Genomic DNA, 26,415 nt, shown 5'->3' with positions numbered 1-26,415 from the left:
TTGGCAACATTGGGTGAATACAAGTCCTCTGATATCAACAAAACAGTAATTTAGTCCAGACAAATTAATATATTTTTTACCAACAAAAATGATATGTTTTAACCAAATAATGTTTCAGTTTATTACAGTTTATTAACTGTATTGTTTTTAAACAATAAATGATAAAATAAAAATATTGACAGTTCAAAAATGTGAAAATAATAACTTCATTGTGACACATTATTGCACTGTATGTGACCTAATTTTGGGTTGAAGAACTGAAAAATGCATTACATTTTTACAAAATTTTGGAATATGTTTAATTCGTAGAACAGTTGTTTTCAATACAGATTTTAATCCTCTACAAATAGTTTCTAATGTCTTTTGATGTAAAATAATTAGGGAAGCAAGAATTCAACAGTTTAGAATTTTACACTGAGTTTCCTACGGCCCGTTTTCCAATTCACCACCCTGTATGTGTGAGTGTGTATACATATCATATACATACTCACACATATTAAAATATGTATATGAAAATCCGATTATACAGATAAAGAAAAATAAAAAACAGAAAAATAAATAGAAAAAATCTTCTTTTACGCATGCGCAAAAAAGTGCCTCGTAGCCGATTCTAATTTTGACGTATTTTTGATCTACAAGAGATACTATACTGCAAGCATAAAGCAAAAAAAGGGGGTTCGATAAACTTTTATTTAGATTTTTTCTTGAACAACGTGACTGGATTATTAAATTGTGAGGTATTCTAGTACTAAAAGGTACTCTTGCTTAAGTCGGTGGGATGCACTGTTTTCTAGAAAAATCTATTTAAAAATTTTTTGTTTATTAAATTTTAAAAAAAGTTGAAAAACATTTAAAAAACGGCGTTTTTTACCGACTTGAAGGTTCCAAGAACCTGCAAGAATGGTTTAGATGCAGCTCAAAACAACTATTTAGAGCTACTGCCTCAAAAATTAAAGTAGCTATGATGACTGCCAACCTCCGCAGCGGAGATGGCACCTGAAGAAGAAGAGGAAGAAAGAGTTACAAACAGGGACGAATGGAGGAGAATTGTAAGTCGATTTAGTAGGCAAGGAGCATGACTGGACAAGAAGCCACCCCAATTGATGCAAGTGTAATATATAGTATTATATTATATTATTTTACTATTGTATTATATCAATTGTATTTTTAGCCCTAGGCCTCCAAGGCCTGTTGAACTTTTTAAATAAACATAATATGTGTTACATCTCACAAGCCATTTTTAGAGAGAATGTGACTTACCGTTTGACTTCTGAAGCATGCATGTATTTTAATTTACTCGACAAAAAAAAAAGAATATTTTAAGAACTACAATTTTTATTTCAACCATTTTTCTGTAACAAGAAACGTTTTATAGACAAATAATGATTTTTTCACTTTTCATGATACATATTAAAAAAAAACATTTAAAAAACACAATCAGCTGTAGTACGTCTTCAAGGATTTATCATCAACCATCTCTCATAATATACTTTTCAGAATTTTCAAAAACCTGTATAGGATTTTTTCAGCTGTTTTTTAGCGGCCTAATTCTAGAACAGCAACAAAGTGTCTAATAGTCTGGGCAGATTATTGGAGAATAGGTCATTTTTGGGAAAAGTTATTTACCAGCAATTTTATTGCTGGAATCGAATCTTATGATTGTTTAATCGTGTTTTTTTTTCAATTTTTGCTCTATAACTCCAAAGTTTTTAACTTTATACACCAAAAACACCCAAAAATTCACCGTAATTAAATTCTGCATAGAGACGTGTTTTTCCCGATTTACTTCGACGAAAATTTTCCCCGGAATATGCGGGTTTTTCCAACAAAATCTTTAATTTTCAACTAAAATTTTAGGTAAGTAATTGTTTATCAATAATTAAATAACTTGGTAATATAAAAGCTCTTTTCGTGTAGATTATAATTACAGAAGTCGATGGAAGTTGAATAAACAGTTTAGCAGCAATTGAATTGTTAATTAAAAATTTACGGTCGCTATAATATCCACAAAAATTATGATACATAAGAATAACTATGATTTTTGTATAAAAAGACACTGTACCTATCCAATGTACTTCACAGAATTGAAATTGGACTATTTAGGCGGCCTCTTATAAACAAATAGTATAATAAGAATAACTATGATTTTTGTATAAAAAGACACTGTACCTATCCAATGTACTTCACAGAATTGAAATTGGACTATTTAGGCGGCCTCTTATAAACAAATAGTATATCTCGGGAAATATTACATTAAATTAAATCATGAAAACGGTATTGGAAAAAACGCGACAGGACGCTTCTTTTAAAAGAAAAAACGTTTAATTGTGATAACTGGTTCCTGAGATACAACCGGTCAAAGTTGACCGGCATTTACGGCAAAGATATAAACAATATGATCATAATTTTCGAACCACCACCTTTTTATTTCGGTCCTCTTTCTCCACACCGATTTTAATATCTTTAAAATACTTATAACATATATTATTATTATAAAAACTATCGATATTACGAGTGAAAATAGCAAAATTCCAATCAAAAATTAGGTTGGAGAAAATGAAATCTCAAAGTTCAAAACCGGTATACGTTAAAAGTATGCAATTTCTCGGCTTCCCATGGAGCAATTTTCTTACTTACTTTTACTTTTGTTTTATTATAATAAATTAATTTATTTATTATAACAAAAATTTTTAATTTGTTTAAATAAAGATTGTTTAAATAATTATACAGCTTTCAAATGAGAATATTTGTGTCTTTAACGTTAAAAGGCACACTTCTAGTAAGTTTATCTAAAAAAGTCTACAACTGGAAAAAATATGTAGTTTATTATTATAACAAAACAAAAGCAAGTTTGACATTTAATAATGCGTTAGTTAGATGGCTCTACTAGAGTTACTTGGAAACAAAAAAAGAACGAAGAAAATTGTTCCAAGGAAAGCCGAGGAAATTCATTTTTTTTATGGATGCTATAAAATGTGCAACTTCTCTCACTACTTACATACATTTAAAATGATCAATTTCTCAGGCAGTGAGAAAAGTCGGCCATTGCAGTGAGAAAAATTTTTTCTCACGGGTTCACCGCCGGTTTACATACATATGATCGTCATTTCCATGGTAACATGCACAATAAAAACACAATTATTTTTGTCAAATAAAATGTGTTCAAACTTGTCAACATTTATCAAAAATTACCTTTTAAGACTGTTCAACTGTGAATTATAATTTTAAATAAATAAAGTATATAAATATTAAGAATATTAAATACGTCTGTGTATATATGTATTTTATTTCAATTTAGGCATATAATATACCTAAAAGCACCTAAATTATTTAATTTTGAAGTTTGAACTCTTGACAAAAACGCATCCATAGAAAAAGTACAGTGTACAACACGAGAGAAAATGACATATTTCTCTCTCGCTTGATTTGCGGCACTCGCCTCGTGCCTCGGCTCGTGCCAACAAACTTCTGCGCTCGTGAGGAATATGTCTTTTTTCTCTCTTGTTGTACAATATACTATTTTTAACGTATACCGATTTTGAACTTTGAGATTACATTTTCTCCAACCTAATTTTTGATTGGAATTTTGCTATTTTTGGCAATTTTCACTCGTAATATCGATAGTTCTTATTATAATAATATATGTTATGAGTTCTTTAAAGATATAAAAATTGGTGTGGAGAAAGAGGACAAAAATAAAAAGGTGATGGTTTGAAAATTCTGATCCTATTGTTTATATCTTTGCCGTAAATACCGGTCAACTTTGACCTGTTGTATCTGAGGAACCACTCATCACAGTTAAACGTTTTTTCTTTTAAAAGAAGCGCCCTGCCGCTTTTTTTTCCAATACCGTTTTCATGATTTAATTTAATATTTCCCGAGATATTCTATTTGTTTATAAGCCAAAAAATTGTTTATAATTTTAAAATATTCCTGAAGCCGCTTAAATAGTCCACTTTCAATTCTGTAAAGTACATTAGATAGGTACAGTATCTTTTTATACAAAAATCTTAGTTATTCTTATGTATCATAATTATTGTGGTTATTATAGCGACCGTAAATTTTTAATTAACAAGTCAATTGTTGCTAAACTGTTCATTCAATTTCCATCGGCTTCTGGAATTATAATCTATACGAAAAGAGCTGTTATATTACCAAGTTATTTAATTATTGATAAACAATTACTTATCTAAAATTTTAGTTGAAAATTAAAGATTTTGTTGGAAAAACCCACATTTTTCGGGGAAAATTTTCGTCGAAGTTAATCGGGAAAAACATGTCTCTTTGCAGAATTTAATTACGGTGAATTTTTATTTGTGTGTTTTTGGTGTAAAGTTAAAATCTTTGGAATTATAGAGCAAAAATTGAAAAAAACACAATTTTCGGGCGCCATTTTGTTTATAAAAAAAGTAGCACACTATCTGCGGACTTTGCATACCTATATTATTAATGCATACAATCATAAGATTCGATTTCAGCAATAAAATTGCTTGTAAATAACTTTTCCTTGTATTTTGCTAATTAACCCAGAGTACAAGCCTTTATTTTAAAATAGAAGATTATTTAATTATTTTCTTCTTTTACAGTTCAATTATTAATTAATTATTATTAACACAATGTACGCATTAAATAAATATATATAACAAAACTATACGATGCCCCTAGTTTTTAAAGGTGTGTAAACTCCTTTATAAGAATACAAAAACAACACAGTAATACGCAAACAAAGCCTGAAAGGAGCTGAATATTTCGGCTAAAATATCTATCAAGCACCATAGATCAATTTCGAACCTGAACTAACCACCACCATTAACAACCCATTTATATTCACGTGCATGAGGAAAAAATATTTAAAGCTTTTTATAACATTGCAAATTCTACAGAATAAATTGTAAGCCCAAGAGAAATATTATTAAAATGCATGTTTGATTTGCTTGTCAAGAAAAACATCTAATTTCATTCAGTTACCGGCAGCAGCAATTTTCTTGCATTGCGCCAATAAACTTCAATTTTAAAATTCATACAGTAACTACCTACTTTTTGAATTTTACATAAAAGGAAAAAAAAGAGTATCAAAAAATTTAGAAACTCTAGTAATTTTTGATGCATTAATAAAATTAATAACCAATTAAACATTTTTGGAAGCATTTTTTTTATTTAAATTTGACCAAAATAACGTTGACAAGATTAACACTATAAACACCCCATAATTCGTAATGGTTCCCCTAACTCCCCAACTGTTGAACCTCGACATATAAGTAACAGGAAAATAATTCTGTTCCTGTAGAATCAATAAAACGCATTTAACCGATCAAATCAATACAGAAGCATCTAAAAAGCATCAAAAATTAAAAATAAACATTGAAAGTGTTCAACTGACAACTTAGATAAAGTTTACAAAAACTCACCATTCGCGAAATGTAGCTTTGTCGATCTCCAGGAGGAGTGAGCTTTTTACCCCTGTGCGCCATCTTGAACACTACTAAAAGCTCGTAGATTTAGCTTGGGAGCAGGAGCTTTCAGTTAGCACTTTTCGGGCGGTGTTGCCGCTACGCGCGCATCGTTTTCAGAATAATCCACGTCTTCACTACAATCCGGAAAACAAAGTTCATATGGTAAGTTTGATAAGATTTTTTAATAGATTTACGAACAACTAACTAAATAATTTGGTTAAAATAAAAATGAAAACTATAATTAATCTACTCCTATACTCAATTTGAAAATTATTGATAGCACAGTTTTTATGGTACAGCAGATAAGCCTAATCCAATTCTTCAATAAAATCAGGAAAACAAAGTTCATATGGTTAGAGACAGTTTGATAAGATTAAGACAGAAAACTATAATTAATATACTCCTATACTCAGTTTGGAAATTATTGATAGCACAGTTTTTATGGTCCAGCAGATATACCTAATCCAATTCTTTAATACAATCAGGAAATCAAAGTTCATAATGGTAAGTTTGATACGATTTGTCAATAGATTTACGAACAAATAAAAAATTTAGTTAAAAATGAAACTATAAATACTCTACTCCTAAACTCAGTTTGAAAATGATTTAATGTCCGACTGGTCTATTATTTGACAAATTCGACATTATTTCGAAGTCTATTAAGTACGATATAACACCCAAGGGCGTTTCATTGAAAAATATCGCCCTAGGGCCTATTAAATTTAAATAACGAGTTAAATACTGTCAAGTTGACAAATAAAACTCTAAGTAAAACTATGGTTACCACAATTACGTTACGACTATTTCTGGTAAATGTACTTATTTGAAAACTAATTAATTCAAAATTGATTCAAATTTTTTGCATATAAAGAATAATTTAGTAGGACATTAAACGTTGAAGGCACCATGGGTATTATAATAATAACGCTTTCGGTCAACGTATATACCTCGAGCCGAAGGCCCTCGGTCTATACACCATTGACATCAAGCGTTATTATCCTTATAATACCCTTGGTACCTTAATAACTATAATGTCCGACTGGTATATTATTTGAAAAATATCGCCCTAGGGTATTAAATTTAAATAACTAGTTAAATAGTGTCAAGTTGACAAATAACAACCTAAGTCAAACTATGGTTACCACAATTACGTTACGACTATTGCTGGTAAATGTACTTATTTGAAAACTAATTATGTAATTCAAAATTCATTCAAATTTTTTGCATATTATAAAGAATAATTTAGTCGGACATTAAACGTTGAAGGCAACACGGGTATTAAAGATAATAACGCAAAACGCTTTCGGTCAACGTATATCCCTCGGGCCAAAGGCCCTCGGTATATACACCATTGACCTCAATCATTATTATCCTTATAATACCATTGGTACCTTAATAACTATATAGTACAGTTTTTAGGGCACAGCTGATAATCTCCAACGTACTGTATGTCGTAAATCAAAATTATTTGAAAGGGTATCCCCGGTTAAAATAAAATGCGTAAGGCAAAAAAAATGATCTAACTTCCAGAATTTATTTTTTTTTCATTTTGTTCTATGTGATTGAAAAATAAGACAGCGCAGTTTTAACCCTATATTCCTTTTCCCCCTACCACCAAAAACGGCATTTTTTCGTTTTTATTTTTTTTTTAAAACAGTTTTTTCGGGTTTTTGAAGGGGGCGTACCTTCTGGAAAAATCTGAAAAAATTAGAAATACAGTTTTTGACAAAATACAGAAAAAAAATAACCTGCAGCCATAAAAAGTCGCCCTTTTTCGAAAAAAAAAAATGCATTGTGAGGTTGTGTACATACAATATATGGGTCTATAAAAAATGTTTTGTAAAAGCCGGAACTATGCCTGTGAATTTTTTGAATTTTTTTAGTTGATTGCATCTCATCTAAAAAAAAATATGGAAAACATGATGTTTTGGGGGAAGGGAGAGGAGGGTGCCGGTTTAAAATTGCGCTGTGTTATTTTTAATCACATAAAACACGTAAAAAATGTAAGAAATTTATTCAGGTCATATCGAAAACCCTTAAAGTTTTAAAACTACATATATATAATCAAAAAAATCTGTACTTAATCTATTTTGTAGTCTATAAAATGGGGAAATCCACAAAAACCCCTAAAAAGCAATTTTTCGGATTCTTTTTATATATAATAATCGTAACATATGTTAGCAAACATATTTTTCGGATCACAAAATAAAAAAATAGACATGCGGCCACTTCCAAAAAAAGTATCCTCTTTTTTCGAAAAAAAAAATTAATTTTTAGGTTATGTACACATATCATACAGGTCTGTAAAAAATAGACATGTCTTGTAAAAACCTCAACTATGCATTTGAATTTTTTTAATATTTAAATAGATTGCATCCTACCTAATTTTTTGTTCCGTGCGCCGTTGTAATACAGGGTGTCCCGAAAAGAATGGTCATAAATTATACCACACATTTTCGGGTGAAAAATAGTTCGATTGAACCTAACTTACCTTAGTACAAATGTGCTCATAAAAAAAGTTAGAGCCCTTTGAAGTTACAAAATTAAAATTGATTTTTTTCAATATATCGAAAACTATTAGAGATTTTTTATTGAAAATGGACATGTATCATTCTTATGACAGGAACATCTTAAAACAAAACTGTAGTAAAATTTGTCCACCCCATAAAAATTTTATGGGGGTTTTGTTCCCTTAAACCCCCCCAAACTTTTGTGTACGTTCCAATTAATTCATTATTGTGATTCCATTACTTAAACACAACGTTTTTAAAACTTTTTTGCCTCTTAGTATTTTTTCTATAAGCCAGTTTTTATCGAGATGCGGCTTCGTTTTTAATATATTTACATAAAAATTTTATGGGGGTTTTGTTCCTTTAAACCCCCCAAATGTTTGTGTACGTTCCAATTAAACTACTATTGTGGTACCGTTAGTTAAACACAGTCTTTTAAAACTTTTTTGCCCCTTAGTCTTTTTTTGATAAGTCCCCTTTTATCGAGATTTGGCTTCTTTTTCAAAATATACCTAAAAATGTAAATTATAAATAAATTTTCAGATTATTAACAGGTCTCTTATAATCGTACTTAACCGTATACAAATATGTGGTGGATTCGACAAATATTCAAAATATCTCGATAAACACTGGCTTATCGAAAAAGTACTAAGAGGCAAAAAAGTTTTACAAACATTAAGTTTAACTAATGGTGCCACAATAATAATTTAGTTGGAACGTACACAAAAGTTTTGGGGGGTTTAAGGGAACAAAACCCCCATAAAATTTTGATGGGATGCACAAATTGCACTTTAATTTTTTTTTAAGATGTTGCTGCCATAAGAATGCCCCATGTCCTTTTTCAATAAAAAATCGTTAAGAGTTTTCGATATATGAAAAAAAATCGATTTTCATTTTGTAACTTCAAAGGGCTGTAACTTTTTTTGTGTTCACTATTGTATATAGGTAAGTGAGGTTCAATCAACCTATTTTCGACCCCAGAATCTGTGGTGTAATTTATGACCAATCTTTTCGGGACACCCTGTATATTAGTTGCGTTCGCGGGTACCTGAAATTGTCAGAAAATTGGACAAATTGTCAGAAAACGCATGCGTACTTTAAAATAATATAAATAATATCGTTAATAGATAACTATTCAAGGTATATTTACTTAGTGTAATTTAATAATTAGTTATTAATATTAATTGGGCATTGTTAAGTGGACAAAAACGGACATAGAAAATCTTCAGCGAAAAGTAAGAACGCACCTCACAAAGGCACAAAAACACCATCCAAAAAGTGCTGTAGAAAGAACGACATTACCACGCAATTTAGGAGGAAGAGGACTTATGGATATAGGTGAGCAATTAGACAAACAAATTGCTAATTTAAGATCTTATTTTCAGATGCAGGCTGAAACATCTACTCTACATCGCGCTATCTGCGCAGTAGATGACACAACACCGATAAAACTGAGGGAAGCAGAACTGCGCATAAACCACCTTACTAAGGACGAAGAAGTGCGCGCCTGGATGGGTAAACCTCTGCACGGGCGACATCCCAATGAGGTCAGCCAAGATTATGTCGACAATATAGCGTCGAACTACTGGTTGACATCAGGAAAGATGTTCCCTGAAACGGAGGGTTCATTACTGGCCATTCAGGATCAGGTTATACCAACCATAAATTACCTGAAATATATCATCAAAGACCCTCATGTTCAAAACGACAGATGCCGATATGGATGTCAAGCCCAAGAAACCATCCAACATATTACAGGGGGCTGCCAGGCATTTGCTGCAACTGAGTACAAGGAACGGCATGACGCAGTGGGAAAAATCCTTCATCAGGAGATAGCTATCAAGCTGGGACTTCTCCAAACCGACCATCTCCCATATTATCAATACGTCCCTGAGAGTATGCTTGAGGATGGCAACTACAAGCTATACTGGGACCGCACTGTGCTCACAGACCAAACAGTGGCGCATAATAGACCAGATCTCGTATTAGTCAATAAATTAACGAGACAAACAACCCTCATTGATGTGGCGATTCCTAACAACAATAATCTACGTACTAAATTTACTGAAAAGATCGCCAAGTACAGAGATCTGGAAATTCAAATACGGAGACAATGGAGAATGCAAAGTACCCAGACGATACCGATTATTATGTCTACTACTGGAGTTATTCCGAAGACCCTCCTCGAAAGCATAAAAAAGCTGGGTCTTAATGAACATCTTTATAAGACCATGCAGAAGGCAGTACTACTCGCAACGGCCAGATGTGTACGAAAATTTCTGGGAGATACACCTGCATACCAAGTCACCTAGGGCTCGAAAACACGGAAAGAGTCCCACCAGAGCTCAATCCTTTTGATATCGTAGGTATCTGGGATGAGTCAATTTTCCCCTTAGAGGGAGTGTGAGCCGTATGGCTAAATCTTAATTGAAAGTAAATATTACCGTGTATATTTATCTATTAACGGTATTATTTATATTAGGTGAGGTTAGGAATTGTCGGCGACAATTTGTCCAGGGTACCCGCGAACGCAACTAATATCTGCCAAGGTCTTATAAAGTTAAAGTAAATATGACCGTGTCATCCGCAAATTTTAGGTTGTTAATAATTTCTCCATGTATCATCATCTTTTCAACATTCTAGAATCTCCTTAAAGATGGCCTCACTATATGTTAAACAGAGCGGTGACAATATACACCCCTGTCTGACTTACCCAAGAATATCTCTTCTGACGGTTAAGGTGATACAGTAGCGATCAACAGGTAGCCAAAACGCGTTCCAAGATTGCGGCTGTAATTTTTAATAATTTTTTCGAGATATTTGGCACACACATTCGTAATATAATAGAGAATGGCGGTACAGAGCCCAATTTGAAAAATATATTAATATGTGGAAATTACTCTGTAATTAAATACAATATTAAAAAAACGAGCCTGTACCGCCATTAAGAAGAACAAAAAAATACACTTTCTTCAAATAAACTTTTTTATCCGATGCCTAGATTTTGTGACATTTTGGAACTACTAATGAAATAAAAAATTTTAGTAGTTCCAAAATGACACAAAATCTAGGCATCGGATAAAAAAGTTTATTTGAAGAAAGTGTATTTTTTTGTTCTTCTTAATGGCGGTACAGGCTCGTTTTTTTAATATTGTATTTAGTTACAGAGTAATTTCCACATATTAATATATTTTTAAATTTGGCTCTGTACCGCCATTCTTTATTATATTACGAATACGTGTGCCAAATACCTCGAAAAAATATTCAAAATTACAGCCGCAATCTTGGAACGCGTTTTCGCTACTGTTTCCTCTTAACCTTCATTTTGACTGACTGATTCAATATAATGTTGTGTCACAATTGTGACGTCATTCATTTTTTTCGAATCCTGAAACAACTAATATTTTTTAAAAATTTAAAAGCAGAATAAAAGATTATATTATTACCGAAGGCCGAAAGTCCCTTAGAATAAACAGTCTTTTGAATGAGATATTTAAAATTAAAAATTACACTCAATTTTCTCTTCTTTTTCACCCGTTACTTATTAAAATAAACATTATAGAAGTTTTCAGGGACTTTCGGACCTCAGTAATAATATAATATTTTTTCATCCTTCGTTTAAATTTTCAAAAATACTTATGTTTTCTCAGGATTCGAAAAAAATGAAAGCATTTAAAAAACATTGGCCAGAAAGTTTGCGCCAAGCCTCTTAATAAATAAATAAAAAATTATACCGCACGAAAAACAATAATAATTGGTACATTAATAAATATTCAAAGATGCTATAAAATTGATAAAATAGCTCTTCCATGCTTTAGAAGAATTTAAAATTACAATAATTAAGATAGTAATTCCGCAATCAGTGGTTTTTTCTACGATACAATATTATATTAGTCCGGGAGGTAGCATCAAATTTTATCGGAGCATTTTGGCATGGCCGTTTTTTTATATAGTCAGTTGTTCCAAAGCCTATTAACAAATGATGTGTCAGCTGGCTCAAAACCGGAGCATAAAACGAAAAAAGACCAGGAAAATTAATAATAAAAATCATCATTTAAAGCATACGAAATAAGTTGGAAATTTACTAAACGCAACAGCAAGTGACAGAAAGTGGGTATTACTCCGATCACGGGTTATAGTATAAAATTTGACGTTATCAAATAAATAGGTCAAATGTAGGTTTTGCTTTAAAATTTTGGTGCATAATTACAGCTACATTTGAAGTAGTTTAATAATTTTTTTTAATATCATTTTTTTTTTGTTTATATTGGCATGGACTTTATGTCATTCGGCCAGTCACAACATGAGTATTAGTGTCATGTGTAGTGTGTATGTTGAGTAAGTGTCTTGTTACTTTGCAAAGTCGACGTCATTGTCTTTGCAAAGAGACGCTAATTGTATCCGAACGTCTGCGGTCCCTCCGGTGAGTACCGATCCCACAAGGATAGAAACTATATTCATTCATTAATTTATAATAAATGAAAAATTTCTGACCCTGGTGAGATTCGAACCCACAACCTTTCGGATTTTTTCGATCCAAAGGCAGGCGCTCTTACCACTGAGCCACGGAGGGGTCTTTTTTAATATCATTGATTAATAAATAAATAAACAATTAAAATAGAAAATGTTGAATGCTCGAATATATGAATTTTACAAAGTGAAAGGCAGATATCGAGCACTGAATTTAATTTAATCTTGCCCAAATATACTTTCGCTTCCTAGATAATCTTCAGGGACATTTCGTCAATAAAATGAAGGTATCCTCGAATGTCATTTATTATGATTATGATATTAGATTTCTGGCAACTTATATTAACATCACTACGAATACACTAAACAAAGAACAAACAGATAAATTTGAGTGCCGGGTATATAGTCTGGGCTGATTATCGGAGAATAGGCCATTTTTGGGAAAAGTTATTTACCAGCAATTTTATTGCTGGAATCGAATCTTATGATTGTATATATTAATAATATAGATATGCAAAGTCCGCAGATAGTGTGCTACTTTTTTTATAAACAAAATGGCGCCCGAAAATCGTGTTTTTTTCAATTTTTGCTCTATAACTCCAAAGATTTTAACTTTACACCAAAAACACTCAAATAAAAATTCAGCACAATTAAATTCTGCATAGAGACGAGTTTTTTCCGATTTACTTCGACGAAAACTTTCCCCGGAAAAAGCGGATATTTCCAACAAAATCTTTAATTTTCAACTAAACTTTTAGATAAGTAATTGTTAATCAATAATTAAATAACTTGGTAACGTAAAATCCCTTTTCGTATAGATTATAATTCCAGAAGCCGATGGAAATTTAATGAACAGTTTAGCAACAATTGAATTGTTAATTAAAAATTTACGGTCGCTAGAAAAACGACAATAATTATGATGCATAAGAATAACTATGATTTTTTCATAAAAAGACACTATATTTATCTAAAAAGACACTATACCTATCTAATGTACTTTACAGAATTGAAATTGGACTATTTAGGCAGCCTCAGGAATATTTTAAAATTATAAAGAATTTTTTGGCTTATAAACAAATAGAATATCTCGGGAAATATTAAACAAAATTAAATTGTAAAAACGGTATTCGTAAAACAGCGGCAGGACGCTTCCTTTAAAAGAAAAAACGTTTAATTATGATGAGTAGTTCCTGAGATACAACCGGTCAAAGTTGACCGGAATTTACGCCAAAGATATAAACAATAGGATCATAATTTTCAAACCATCACCTATTTATTTTTGTCCTCTTTCTCCACACCAATTTTCATATCCTTAAAATACTCATAACATATATTATTATAATAAAAACTATCGATAATACGTGTGAAAATTGTCAGTAGTAATAACCCAAGGACATTGATAATTGTTCGAAAAAATTTTATAACAGATTTCGAAAGCTTGTTGCTTGGAAACAGACCGACGCCGTAGGCGGAGGTCTGTTGCCTGTAAGCAACAAGCTTGAGAGTTTTTAAAAATTTTTTGAGCATTTATCAATGTTCGAGGGTTATTCGGATAGAAAATTTTTTACTGTAAACAGTATTCTTTGGTATATTTGATTCGATAATTTTTTCGAACAATTATCAATGTCCTTGGGTTATTACTACTGACAATTTTCACACGTATTATCGATAGTTTTTATTATAATAATATATGTTATGAGTATTTTAAAGATATGAAAATTGGTGTGGAGAAAGAGGACAAAAATGAAAAGGTGATGGTTTGAAAATTATGATCCTATTGTTTATATCTTTGCCGCAAATTCCGGTCAACTTTGACCGGTTGTATCTCAGGAACCACTCGTTATAATTAAACGTTTTTTATTTTAAAAGAAGCGTCCTGCCGCTGTTTTTCGAATACCGTTTTCACAATTTAGTTTAGTTTAATATTTCCCGAGATATTCTATTTGTTTATAAGCCAAAAAATTGTTTATAATTTTAAAATATTCCTGAGGTCGCTTAAATAGTCCAATTTCAATTCTGTAAAGTACACTAGATAGGTATAGTGTCTTTTTATGAAAAAATCATAGTTATTCTTATGCATCATAATTATTGACGTTATTATAGTGACCGTAAATTTTTAATTAACAATTCAATTGTTACTAAACTGTTCATTCAATTTTCATCGACTTCTGGAATTATAATCTATACAAAAAGTGCTTTTACATTACCAAGATATTTAATTATTGATTAACAATTACTTATCTAAAATTTTAGTTGAAAATTAAAGATTTTGTTGGAAAAACCCGCTTTTTCCGGGGAAAGTTTTCGTCGAAGTGAATCGGGAAAAACACGTCTTTATGCAGAATTTAATTGCAGTGAATTTTTATTTGGGTGTTTTTGGTTTAAAGTTAAAATCTTTGGAGTTATAGAGCAAAAATTGAAAAAAACACGATTTTCGGGCGCCATTTTGTTTATAAAAAAAGTAGCACACTATCTGCGGACTTTGCATACCTATATTATTAATACATACAATAATAAGATTCGATTCCAGCAATAAAATTGCTGGTAAATAACTTTTCCTTGTATTTTTCTAATTAGCCCAGAGTAATCGGTAAAATTCTACATTGTTCATTGTAAATAAAATAAACAATTTATAACAAAATTAAATAACATTTTCTTTTTGTCATTTTATTCACTTTGGCGGAAGCTTAAACACTTCCCTAACTGTGTGAATGAGGTTAGCTTTGTATGCTGTAAACTAAATGTAACAAATGTTGTAAATAGGTACACTTACCATAAAATTTCAAACTTCAATATAAAATTAGTTGTGAAAAAAACTGTTTGTATAGGTATACTATAAAAAACTTCAAAATGAAAAAATTCGACAAAATTCAACAGACAGCCACAAAAGTAAATAAACCAGAAACGTCACAAATTATACTCAAAATCTGAAAACATCCCCAAACGTCTCTTTTTGTACCTATCTCTTTTCAATGTACTGAGTCTAGAGCGTTCATAAAAATAACATGTGCTTTTAGTTAATAACAGGCGGTAGCTGGTTCTCATTAGATTCATGCGTGTAAGAGAATGATGCTAGATAAAAAGTATGTGTTTTATCTCGCCATGTATTAATGACGCACGGGTAAAGAATCGTGAACTCAAGTGTAAAAAAGTATTACAAAATCAATGATTTTAAAATCAAAATGTCAATTTTAAAAACAAAACGGATTTCAGATGCCGGGAATCAAACCCGAGCCTCCTGGGTAAAGGAAAAGGTATCCTACCCACTAGACTGTGACTAGACCTTATTGAAAATGGAGATAAAATTTGACATGTAAAGTTCTAGGGTTTTTTTCCATCTACTTTCATATTACTTTTTCTTGACATTTTTGTCATTGTTCGTCCGCTATAACTTGTGTAGTATATAGTATACAGCATACAAAATGTATATACACATCGACGTTCGTTTCACTTTATGTTTTGACTTAATTTGTTTGAAAATGAATCGTGACGCATGGGAAAAGTTATAGCGGACGAACAATATCAAACAAGTACTAACCACCAAAATAAATTCATAGAATCCGTGCCAAAATCACCATAAAAATTTGACATTACCTCCCAGACTATATGTATGTATGAATATAATTTTATCTTATGTCAACAAATTCGTAGTTAAAGTAGTATTTGATTTTTTTAAACATACTTTATTATTAAACTATAAGGTTATTATTTTAATAATAAAAAGGAAAACTATAGTCCGTCCGCTATAACTTTTCCCATGCGGTACGATTCATTTTCAATCAAATTCAGTCAAAACAGAAAGTGAAACGTACGCCAATGTGTGTAGTATATAGTATACACATACAGTATGCAAAATGTATATACACATCGACGTTCGTTTCAATTTATGTTTTGACTTAATTTGATTGAAAATGAATCGTACCGCATGGGAAAAGTTATAGCGGACGGACTATATGTTATATTGTGTAAAATAATTTTAATTAAGAGTAAACAGTAGCGTTCAACAGGTAGCAACAAAATATAACTTCGGGAGATAGTATCATAAACTTTGGCAACAGTGGTAATCTTTGACATAATCTAAGATTAATATTTTGACAATATCACAGTCGCGCTAAATGGAAGTAATAGAAAACGATTTTATTATTAATAAATAGATATTTATAAAAATAAACCAAAATGGGTGAAAATTTTATGTTAAGATAGGTATTTAGAAAGGTATTTGCATGAAATATCTAATAATAAAACAATAATAAATAATCATTTTTTGTTGTGAAGCGAAACAAATATTAACAACAATATATTCTTTCAAAGAGGCCAACAACTTATACAACAACAAATATATAATAAATTAACTATCAATAAACACTACTTTCCTATGAACAACAATAACGAATTCTTAAATTAACACACTACTGCACTGAACAGATATCGATAACGATGACAGAACAGATTAGAGAAAATCTGACGCAGGTTTGTCAAAATGACAGTGATAATTTCTCTATGTTGCCTAATTAGTTATTTAGTTATATGTTCGATTTCTTGTTAGAAATAAAAAATTTTAGTAGTTCCAAGATTACGCAAAATCTAGGCATGGGATAAAAAATTTTATTTGAAGAAAGTTTTTTTTTCTTCTTAATGGCGGTACAGGCTCCTTTTTCAATATTTTATTTAGTTATAGAGTAATTTCCACTACCTACCAACATATTTCTTAAATTGGGCTCTGTATAGCCATTCTTTATTATATTACGAATATGTGTGCCAAATATCTCGACAAAATATTCAAAACTAGAGCCGCAATCTTGGAACGCGTTTGTTGCTACCTATTGATCGCTACTTTAGCCTCTTAAGTATGTTTGTAAGTCTAAATAAATATTTTTAAATTGTCATGTGCATAATTTTTTTAATAAAAGTTGTACATAGTAGAAACCGGAATAAATCATTCGACCCATAAAAAATATTAATTTACGCGATATTTTGGTCAAGGTGACAACACCGCCGAAAAGCCTTCACAGAAATTCTGAAAGGGGATTCGGTCGCAGGCGCGCGCAGTAGTTTATCGCATCTTTGTACGGTTACTGCCGTCCCGCGAGTGCCTTGCCGCGTTCTGTTTTGTCCTGCCGTGGCTCGTAGCAGTGAAAACTTCTCTCACACAAAGCTGAAGCTCGCTACTAGTCGTCGGTTGCTACAGACACGGTGCCGGCTGCTCGCTCCTCGGTCGGTCATTTCTATCGGTGCATTTTGTTTACCACCGTTCGCGAAGGTAGGCAGGAGACTCGAATGTTTTCGAGATAGTGCTTGCAGGATCTATTAAGTCGATGCGTTTGACGGTAGCAGAGTGGTGGAAAGTGGGAGGAAAATAGATGTGTTTGATATTATTGTAAATAGTGTTAGGTATTTCAATTACAAAGTATAAAATGTTGAATTATATAATTTAATTCGAGTGTTCCAAGTGTTTTTACTCAGTGTATGAATAGTAATATAAATTTATATAATTTATGTAGTACGATTTCTAATTTAAAAAAGTTTTTTCTAATAGACCAGAGAGTATCTGTATTCTGTTCTAAAACACCCCCATTTGGGTAAATCGTAAATATTATTTGAAATGATAATTTCACTATGCGGACTGCGGACACTTCACAAGGGGGCTATATCTCTTTTATAACATTTTTTTTAATTTTGCGAAGACAAAAAGTTTTGCTATTAAATTTGCTACAAGATAGAATTGATTGTAAATTAAAAAGAATAATTATTATTATTGTAAAATTGGCAAAAACTATTACAAAAGAGTCAAAAATCGAAAAGTCAATAATCTTTTTCGCGTATTTAAATGTCACATATAGACAAGGCGAAAACGGCGGGTTCGAAGGGAAAAATATTCCCATGAGATTTTTTTGCATAATCACATTCGTGAGACATCCCAGAATAAGGTTCAAGAAGTCGCCCAAGTGAAAAGTGGGCCAATTTTTTTTTAACAATTTTTTTTTAATCAAATTGCAAGAATCAATATTTTTGGCCCGAACAATTTTTTCTTTAATTTTTTGGACTATTCTGGACAAAAAAGATCTCTTATAATTTTTCTCTAAAGTTGATCGTTTTCGACTTATAAGCAATTTAAAATTGAAAAAAACGAAAAATGGCGATTTTCAAGGCTTAATAACTCGGTTAAAAGTTATTATTATAAAAGTCAATATATGACTAAATCAAAGTTTGAAGCCCCCCCTACAAGATCCTGAAGAAATTTTTGTCATTATTTTATTACTAAGCTGTTATTTTTAAGTAATAATAATAAGCGCCATGCACGTGTGCGGGGCTGTAAATGCTGAGTGCGAGAGAGAAGCTATTCCAGCAGTCCAATTGTGCATCTTACTCGCACTCACATTTACAGTAGCGTCAATACGATACAACCACTCATTGTTATTAATTAAAAATAACAGCTTAGTAGTAAATTAATGACACAGATTTCTTCAGGATCATGTAACGGCGACTTTAAACTTTGATTTAGTCACTTTCTGACTTTAAAAATAATAATTTTTGACCGAGTTATTAAGCCTTAAAAATGGCCATTTTCGCGTTTTTCAAATTTTAACTTGCTTATAACTCGAAAAAGATCAACTTTAGAGAAAAATTATAAGAGACCTTTTTTGTCCATAATGGTCCAAAAAACCTAAATAAAAATTAGTCCGGGCCAAAATATTGATTTTTGCAATTTGATTAAAAAAAATTGTTAAAAAAAAATTGGCCCACTTTTCTCGTGGGCGACTTCTTGAACCTTATTCTGTGATGTCTCACTAATGTGATTATGCAAAAATATCTCATGGGAATATTTTTCCCAACGAACCCGCCGTTTCCGCCTTGTCTAATAGAACCTTCAAAATTTATCTAAGAAATCTTTTTAATACAAAAAAAAAAAACAGTACAGAAAGTTTCCACATAATCGATCAAGTAGTTTTCGAAAAATAATTTTAGATAGTTTTAAAAAATTATTAATTTTCAAAATTATGCGGAGCCAACAAAAAAAGTTTTATATACTTGAAAATGTTTTATATACAGGGTGTAACAAAAATACAGGTCATAAATTAAATCACATATTTTGAGACCAAAAATAGTTCGAATGAACCTAATTTACCTTAGTACAAAAAATATGCACATAAAAAAAGTTACAGCCCTTTGAAGTTACAAAATGAAAATCGATTTTTTCGAATATATCGAAAACTATTAGAGATTTTTTATTGAAAATGGACATGTGGCATTCTTATGGCAGGAACATCTTAAAAAAGAATTATAGTAAAATTTGTGCACCCCATAAAAATTTTATGGGGGTTTTGTTCCCTTAAACCCCCCCAAACTTTTGTGTACGTTCGAATTAAATTATTTTTGTGGTACCATTAGTTAAATTCAATAGTTTTAAAACTTTCTTGCCTCTTAGTATTTTTTCGATAAGGCAGTTTTTATCGAGTTACGGCTTCTTTTTTAATATGTTTACATAAAAATTTTATGGGGGTTTTGTTCCTTTAAACCCCCCAAATGTTTGTGTATGTTCCAATTAAGCTTTTACTGCGGTACCATTAGTTAAACACAGTGTTTTTAATACTTTTTTGCCTCTTTGTATTTTTTCGAGAAGGCACTTTTTATCGAGATATTACTTCTTTTTTAATATGGTTCAAAATATACCTAAAGATGTAAATCATAAATAAATTTTCATATTATTACCAAGTCTTCATAATCGTACTTAGCCATATACAAATATGTGGTGGATTTGACAAATATTCAAAATATCTCGATAAAAACTGACTTTTCGAAAAAGTACTAAGAGGCAAAAAAGTTTTTAAAATATTGTGTTTAACTAATGGTACTACAATAATAATTAAATTGGAACGTACACAAAAGTTTGGGGGGTTTAAAGGAACAAAACCCCCATACAATTTTTATGGGGTGTCCAAATTTCACTATAATTTTTTCTTAAGATACTACTACCATAAGAATGCCACAGGTCTATGTTCCATAAAACATCTCTAATAGTTTTCGATATATTGGAAAAAATCGATTTTAATGTTCTAACTTCAAAGGGCTGTAACTTTTTTTATGTGCACATTTGTACTAAGGTAAGTTAGGTTCAATCGAACTATTTTTGGTCCCAGAATATGTGATTACATTTATGACCTGTATTTTTGTTACACCCTGTATAAAAGGGCATTCAAGCTTTCAAATAAACTTCGAATCGTTGAAATCCGTTAAATAGGAGAGCCTAGAGAATTTCTTATACCTAACATCTGTACAATTTTTAAACTAATAAATAAATATAATAACTTTTTCTTCAATTTTCAGTTAACATTTTTTTCTACCTTATATCGAAAGATGTGTATTTAAAGAAACATTAAGATTAGTCAATTAGTTCCGAAGTTATGATCAAAGTTGACCGGCATTTACAAGAACACCGCGAATGTTTGAGATCTGTTTTTTAAACAAATACCTCTGTTATGCCAAGTAGTACTTAATAGTATATTATATAAATTTTCACCTTTTTTCTTTTTTACAACCAGGTTAAAAGTTGATTTACAACTTGAAAAATATACAAAAACAACGAGGCAATGCTGGGTATAGCAATTTCAGACGTCTAAAAAAATGAAATCACGGTTTCAAAGTAGCGACGCGTTTAAAAATTTCAATTATCTCAGTTTTTAGAGGACAAATTTTAATCATTTTTTTTTGGGTACCGTGAGTTAAAACTTTTAAGTAATTATAATACTTTTGAAAGCCTATAATTATTTATTTTCCATGTTTTTACGTATATAGAATATTCACTTGAAAAATTAAGTCGTTTATTCCTTTTTTTTTCATTCATTAAGGTTGCAATTTCATTTTTGAGTACCTATAGTATTATTTTTTATGAAATAATGTAAATACCTACATATAATAATAAGTCTTTTTTAAATCTTTAAATTTTAAATAAAAGTTATTCTATTTATTTATTAGCTTAAAAATTGTACAGTTGTTTAAAAAATTCCATAAGCCTATTCAACGGATTTGGCTATGCAATTTAAATTGCAAATCTATTTTGCAAAAACTACTTGGTTGATTGTGTATAGAAAAGCATTGATTGATGACCTTTTTTAATGGCTTTTGCTAATTTTGCAATAATACTTACTGGTAATAATTATTTTTTCAATTTGAAATAAATTCTATCCTGTACGAAATGTAATGGCAAAACTTTTTGTACTAACAACTTCTTTCTAAAATTCATAGCTGCAGAGACATAGTAACGAAAAGCAGAAAACAATTGAATTTTTCTAATATTTTTTTCACAAATTGTTTAATAAAAATTTAGCCGACAAGTGAAGTAATTGTCACTGCTAATAACATTTCGAAACGAATAAAACAAAAAAATAGAAGCCAAATCCAACCCAAAACACATACCATCTGGTCTATAGTTCAAGTCCTCTGTAGTGTTTTATAAAAAAATATGGAATGAACCATTACTCTTAAATAACGTAATAAATATGGTTTTGTCACGCTCCATATTTCTTCAATATTCCATAATTTTAAGAGGAAACAGTAGCGATCAACAGGTAGCAACAAACGCGTTCCAAGGTTGCGGCTCTAATTTTGAATATTTTGTCGAGATATATGGCACACATATTCGTAATATAATAAAGAATGGCGGTACAGAGCCCAATTTCAGAAATATGTTAGAATGTGGAAATTACTCTACAACTAAATAAAATATTGAAAAAAGGAGCCTGTACCGCCATTAAGAAAGACAAAAAAATACACTTTCTTCAAATAAACTTTTTTATCCCATGCCTAGATTTTGTGTAATCTTGAAACTACTAAAAATCGATTTTTTTTATAAGAAATCGAAAGTCACTGACTTGGCAACATTTCGCGCCTATGTGTATAAAAATTATTGTTTTTGATAGTATAAACGTCACTGTCAGTGTCGAATTACCAACGCACTGTTGCCTCACTTTTGAAAGTTCGCAGAACTTTCGCAATATTGGACCACGTTTGTTGCCACCTGTTGATCGCTACTGTATCACCTTAACCCTCCAGTATAAAAAATACCAGAGTAGCGTTATATGTACATGAATACTCGCAAGGGATACAAAAGTATCCCGTCAAAATTTGTATCCTAAGGTTGTCCTATTTTGGTGACACCCAATTTTCATAGAACAAAAACTTCATTAATTTCAAATAAACAAGATGAATAACTAAGTAAAATAAACTCTTGATTTTTTATCTCACTATCTAGGCGAGTGATGGCATCTTCTAACTACTATTTTCATTATTTCTGTTGGTTGTTCATTTGCAGTAAGTTAGACTTACTGTTTTTCTGCCGTGTTTTTCTAAAGTATCTTTTTAAACGCTTTTCTTTACTTCAATAGTTTGCATCAAATCTTTAGACGTTAATTTGACTGACTTTTCTTTAATGCAAATTAATGAAAAGGACCCCGCACAAACCTTATGGAAAATAGGTCCCAGTGGATTTCGTTTATACTTTGGGAAAATACTCTTTGAAGCATCCTGATAAAAAGTTCTCATGGGCATAACTCAATCGTATGAAGAATTTTCAAGATATAGAGGCCCAAACTCGGAAAAATTTTAAGATTTACGGGGTATTCCAATTCCGTGAGTTACTGGTTATTTGGCAACACGTAGAAGTTTGGACCAAGGAAAAGTACTAGTAGTCTATGATTTTTTCCTGGCTATCCAATGGCGACCTTTACTTTGACCTTGACCTTCAACGGACGTCATCTTCTAGAGTTTCGAGGGTTTTCGGCATTCAATTGATTTAAACAGATTACTCATAGGTTTTTGGGATCGCTAAACACGAATATGCCATCAAAATTGCCCTCCGGATGACGTGATGGTCAGGGCCTCTGCAAGGGACGTCATCTTCTAGAGCAGCATTTCCCAAACTTATTTTTCCGTGGCCTGGCTATTTTTGCGCTTATCCTTCATGACCCACTACATGACCCACTCTTGATTTACGTACTACATACACTGGTGTGTGTGAGTGTGTATGTGAGTGCGAGGAACGAGGTGTAAGTGCGAGGGGCGAGGAGCGAGTGCGAGAGGGTTGGTGCAAGTTGTGAGTGCGAGGGACGACGTGCAAGTGCGAGGCGCAAGGTGCAAGTGCGAGTGCGAGGTGCAAGTTGCGAGGTGCAAGTTGCGAGTGCGAGGTGCAAGTGCGATGTGCGAAGTACGAGGTGCTAGTGCGAGGTGCGTGGTACAAGGTGCGAGTGCCAGGGGCGAGTGCGAGGAGCGAGTGCGAGGTGTGTGTGCGTGTGTGTGTGTGTGTGTGTGTGCGAGGCGTGTGTGTGTGTGTGTGTGTATGTGCGAGTGCGAGGTGCGATTGACATTAGGTGACATCATGAAAGCTGTCTTTAATTTGAAATATTGCATCCCTAGCCGTTGGTGGATGTTGTTCTAAGACTAGTGACATTTATTCCTTTAATTTAATAACTCTTTTTAAAACCTTCCCTTTTGATAGCCAACGGACTTCGCAGTGTTAAAGGTGTTCATGTTCACTTGAAGATCTGAAGCGGCGAGGCGAGGCGACCCGGCATGTCGCTTTCATGGCCCGGTACTGGGTCGCGACCCTTAAGAAACGCTTTTCTAGAGTTTCGATGGTTTTCGGCATTTAATTGATGCAAATGAATTACTGGAGGGTTTTTTGAGGTCGCTATACACGAATAGGCCACCAGAACCGACTCCCGGAGCACCTAATTTCCAAGATCAATGAAAGGGGCTCCTGGAGTTTCGAGGGTCTTTGGTACTACATTAATGCAAACGGATTAGTTATAGGTTTTTGGGGTTGCTGAACACGAAGGCACAATGTGATTCGTGGGTCGGTTCTGATAGTGTATGCATGTTCAGCAACCCCAAAAATCTAAGAGTAATCCATTAGGCACCAGGTGCTCCTGTGTCTGTGACAGGTTATCTTCTGGAGTTTCGGAGGAATCAAATGAATTACTCTTAGGTTTTTGGAGTTGCTGAACATGCATACACTATCCGATCCGACCCACGAATCACATTGTGCCTACGGCACAATGTGATCACGTATTCGTGTTCAGCAACCCCAAAAACCTATAATCCGTTTGCATCAATGTAGTACCAAAGACCCTCGAAACTCCAGGAGCCCCTTTCATTGACCTTGGGAACCAGGTGCTCCGGGAGTCGGTTCTGGTGGCATATTCGTGTTTAGCGACCTCAAAAAACCATCCAGTAATTCATTTGCATCAATTAAATGCCGAAAAACATCGAAACTCTCGAAGATGACGTCTCTTACAGTGGCCCTGGCCACCACGTCATCCGGAGGGCAATTCTGATGCCATATTCGTGTTTTGCGATCCCTAAAACCATGAGTAATCTGTTTATATTAATTTAATGCCTAAAACCCTCGAAACTTTAGAAGATGACGTCCGTTGAAGGTCAAGGTCAAAGTAAAGGTCGCCATTGGATAGCCAGGAAAAAATCCTAGACTGCTAGTACTTTTCCTTGATCTAAACTTCTACATGTTGCCAAATAACCAGTAACTCACGGAATTGGAATACCCCGTAAATCTTATAATTTTCCGAGTTTGGACCTCTATATCTTGAAAATCCTTCATACGATTGAGTTGTGCCCATGAGAACTTTTTATCAGGATGCTTCAAAGAGTATTTTCCCATAGTATGAACGAAATCCACTGGGACCTATTTTCCATAAGGTTTGTGCGGGGTCCTTTGCAGACATATGCATTTGCGGGAACAATACACGAAGTCAATAATTTTTTTTATGTTTATTAATTGTTTAAATAAAAAAAAAACGATTTTAATGGAAAATGCTTAAATTCTCTTGTTTTTTACAATGTAGAAACTTGAAACTTTTACGGATTGTAGCTAATGATATGAACTATACATAATTTCACTTTTTACGTTAATTGTTTACGTTATGCTTCATAAATAAACAATAAAGTTTCAAATTTTGAACGCTCATATATTTGTTTATACATAAATCGGCGTTTATTCGTGTCAAATTTCAATACGATACGTAACAAAACTTCAACCAAAACTCGAATTAAAAAAATTCGTGTTTTTATCGTAGTTTTAGAAAAACCACCGGTAGAAACGTTTTGTGCTACAATTAACATTAGAATTCGTTTTGTCGTTTTAATTAATTAAACGCTTTTCTTTAGTTCAATCGTTTCGGTCAAATCTTTGGACGTTAATTTGACTGCCTTTTCTTCAATGCAAATGACTAAAAATTTGCAGACATATGCATTTGCGAGAACAATACACGAATAGCCAATAATTTTTTTACTAATTGTTTAAATAAAAAAACGATTTTAACGGAAAATGCTTAAATTCTCTTGTTTTTTACAATGAAGAAACTTGAAGCTTTTACAGATTGTAGCTAATTATATGAACTATATGCTTCATAGATTGTGTGTGGCCGCCTGTTACAAGCAAGTTGGTTTGAAAGTGCTCTCTCAGAAAAATTGTGAATTTGGGTACGTACACTTTTTATTTAAACTGAAGAACTGTCTACCATATACCAATAGATGCAAAGAAGAGTTTGAGAAGAAAGATTTCAAAAATATCATTCTATTCTTCTAATAAAAGGAAAAGTTCAAAATTAGTAAATTATTCCTTAAAATGAAAGTAAAAGTTTTTAGTATAACCAATTTTGATACATTAACTTTTTGCATTGTAAGTAACGTTTTTGTTTAAAACAGTAATAACGGTCTGCTATAATAAAGGTGACCATACACTAAAATCCACCGTAGTAAAAATATGGAACAGAAAATTGATGCGATCCTTGAAAAACTATTAAAGTTAGACCTACTGGAAAAACAAAACATGAGAATGGAAGACAAAATCGACACAATCACTAAAGAATTGGCAGAACTAACAGAAGAAAATACAGAGTTAAAAGAAAAGAATCAAGAACTTCAAACAATATTGCAAATTCAAGAAAGAAGGGTAGAAGTATTAGAAAGAG

At 32.0% G+C, this 26,415-nt stretch overlaps 1 protein-coding gene across 2 annotated transcripts in view; it reads right to left on the bottom strand.

The window, feature by feature from the left end:
- The window catches only part of LOC114337792 (jmjC domain-containing histone demethylation protein 1-like), a 286,565-nt gene that overhangs the window by 191,332 nt on the left and 68,818 nt on the right, over positions 1-26,415 (bottom strand). For both annotated transcript variants that reach the window (XM_050643685.1, XM_050643686.1), the window contains exon 2: positions 5,409-5,587. In XM_050643685.1, the coding sequence (XP_050499642.1) occupies positions 5,409-5,471 (63 nt within the window). In that variant the 5' untranslated portion in view covers positions 5,472-5,587. The remainder of the gene's footprint in view (positions 1-5,408; positions 5,588-26,415) is intronic.

Source organism: Diabrotica virgifera, chromosome 2 (assembly GCF_917563875.1).
Source record: "Diabrotica virgifera virgifera chromosome 2, PGI_DIABVI_V3a".
NCBI classification, from domain to species: Eukaryota; Metazoa; Arthropoda; class Insecta; order Coleoptera; family Chrysomelidae; genus Diabrotica; species Diabrotica virgifera.
This window is presented reverse-complemented; position numbering and strand designations above follow the sequence as displayed.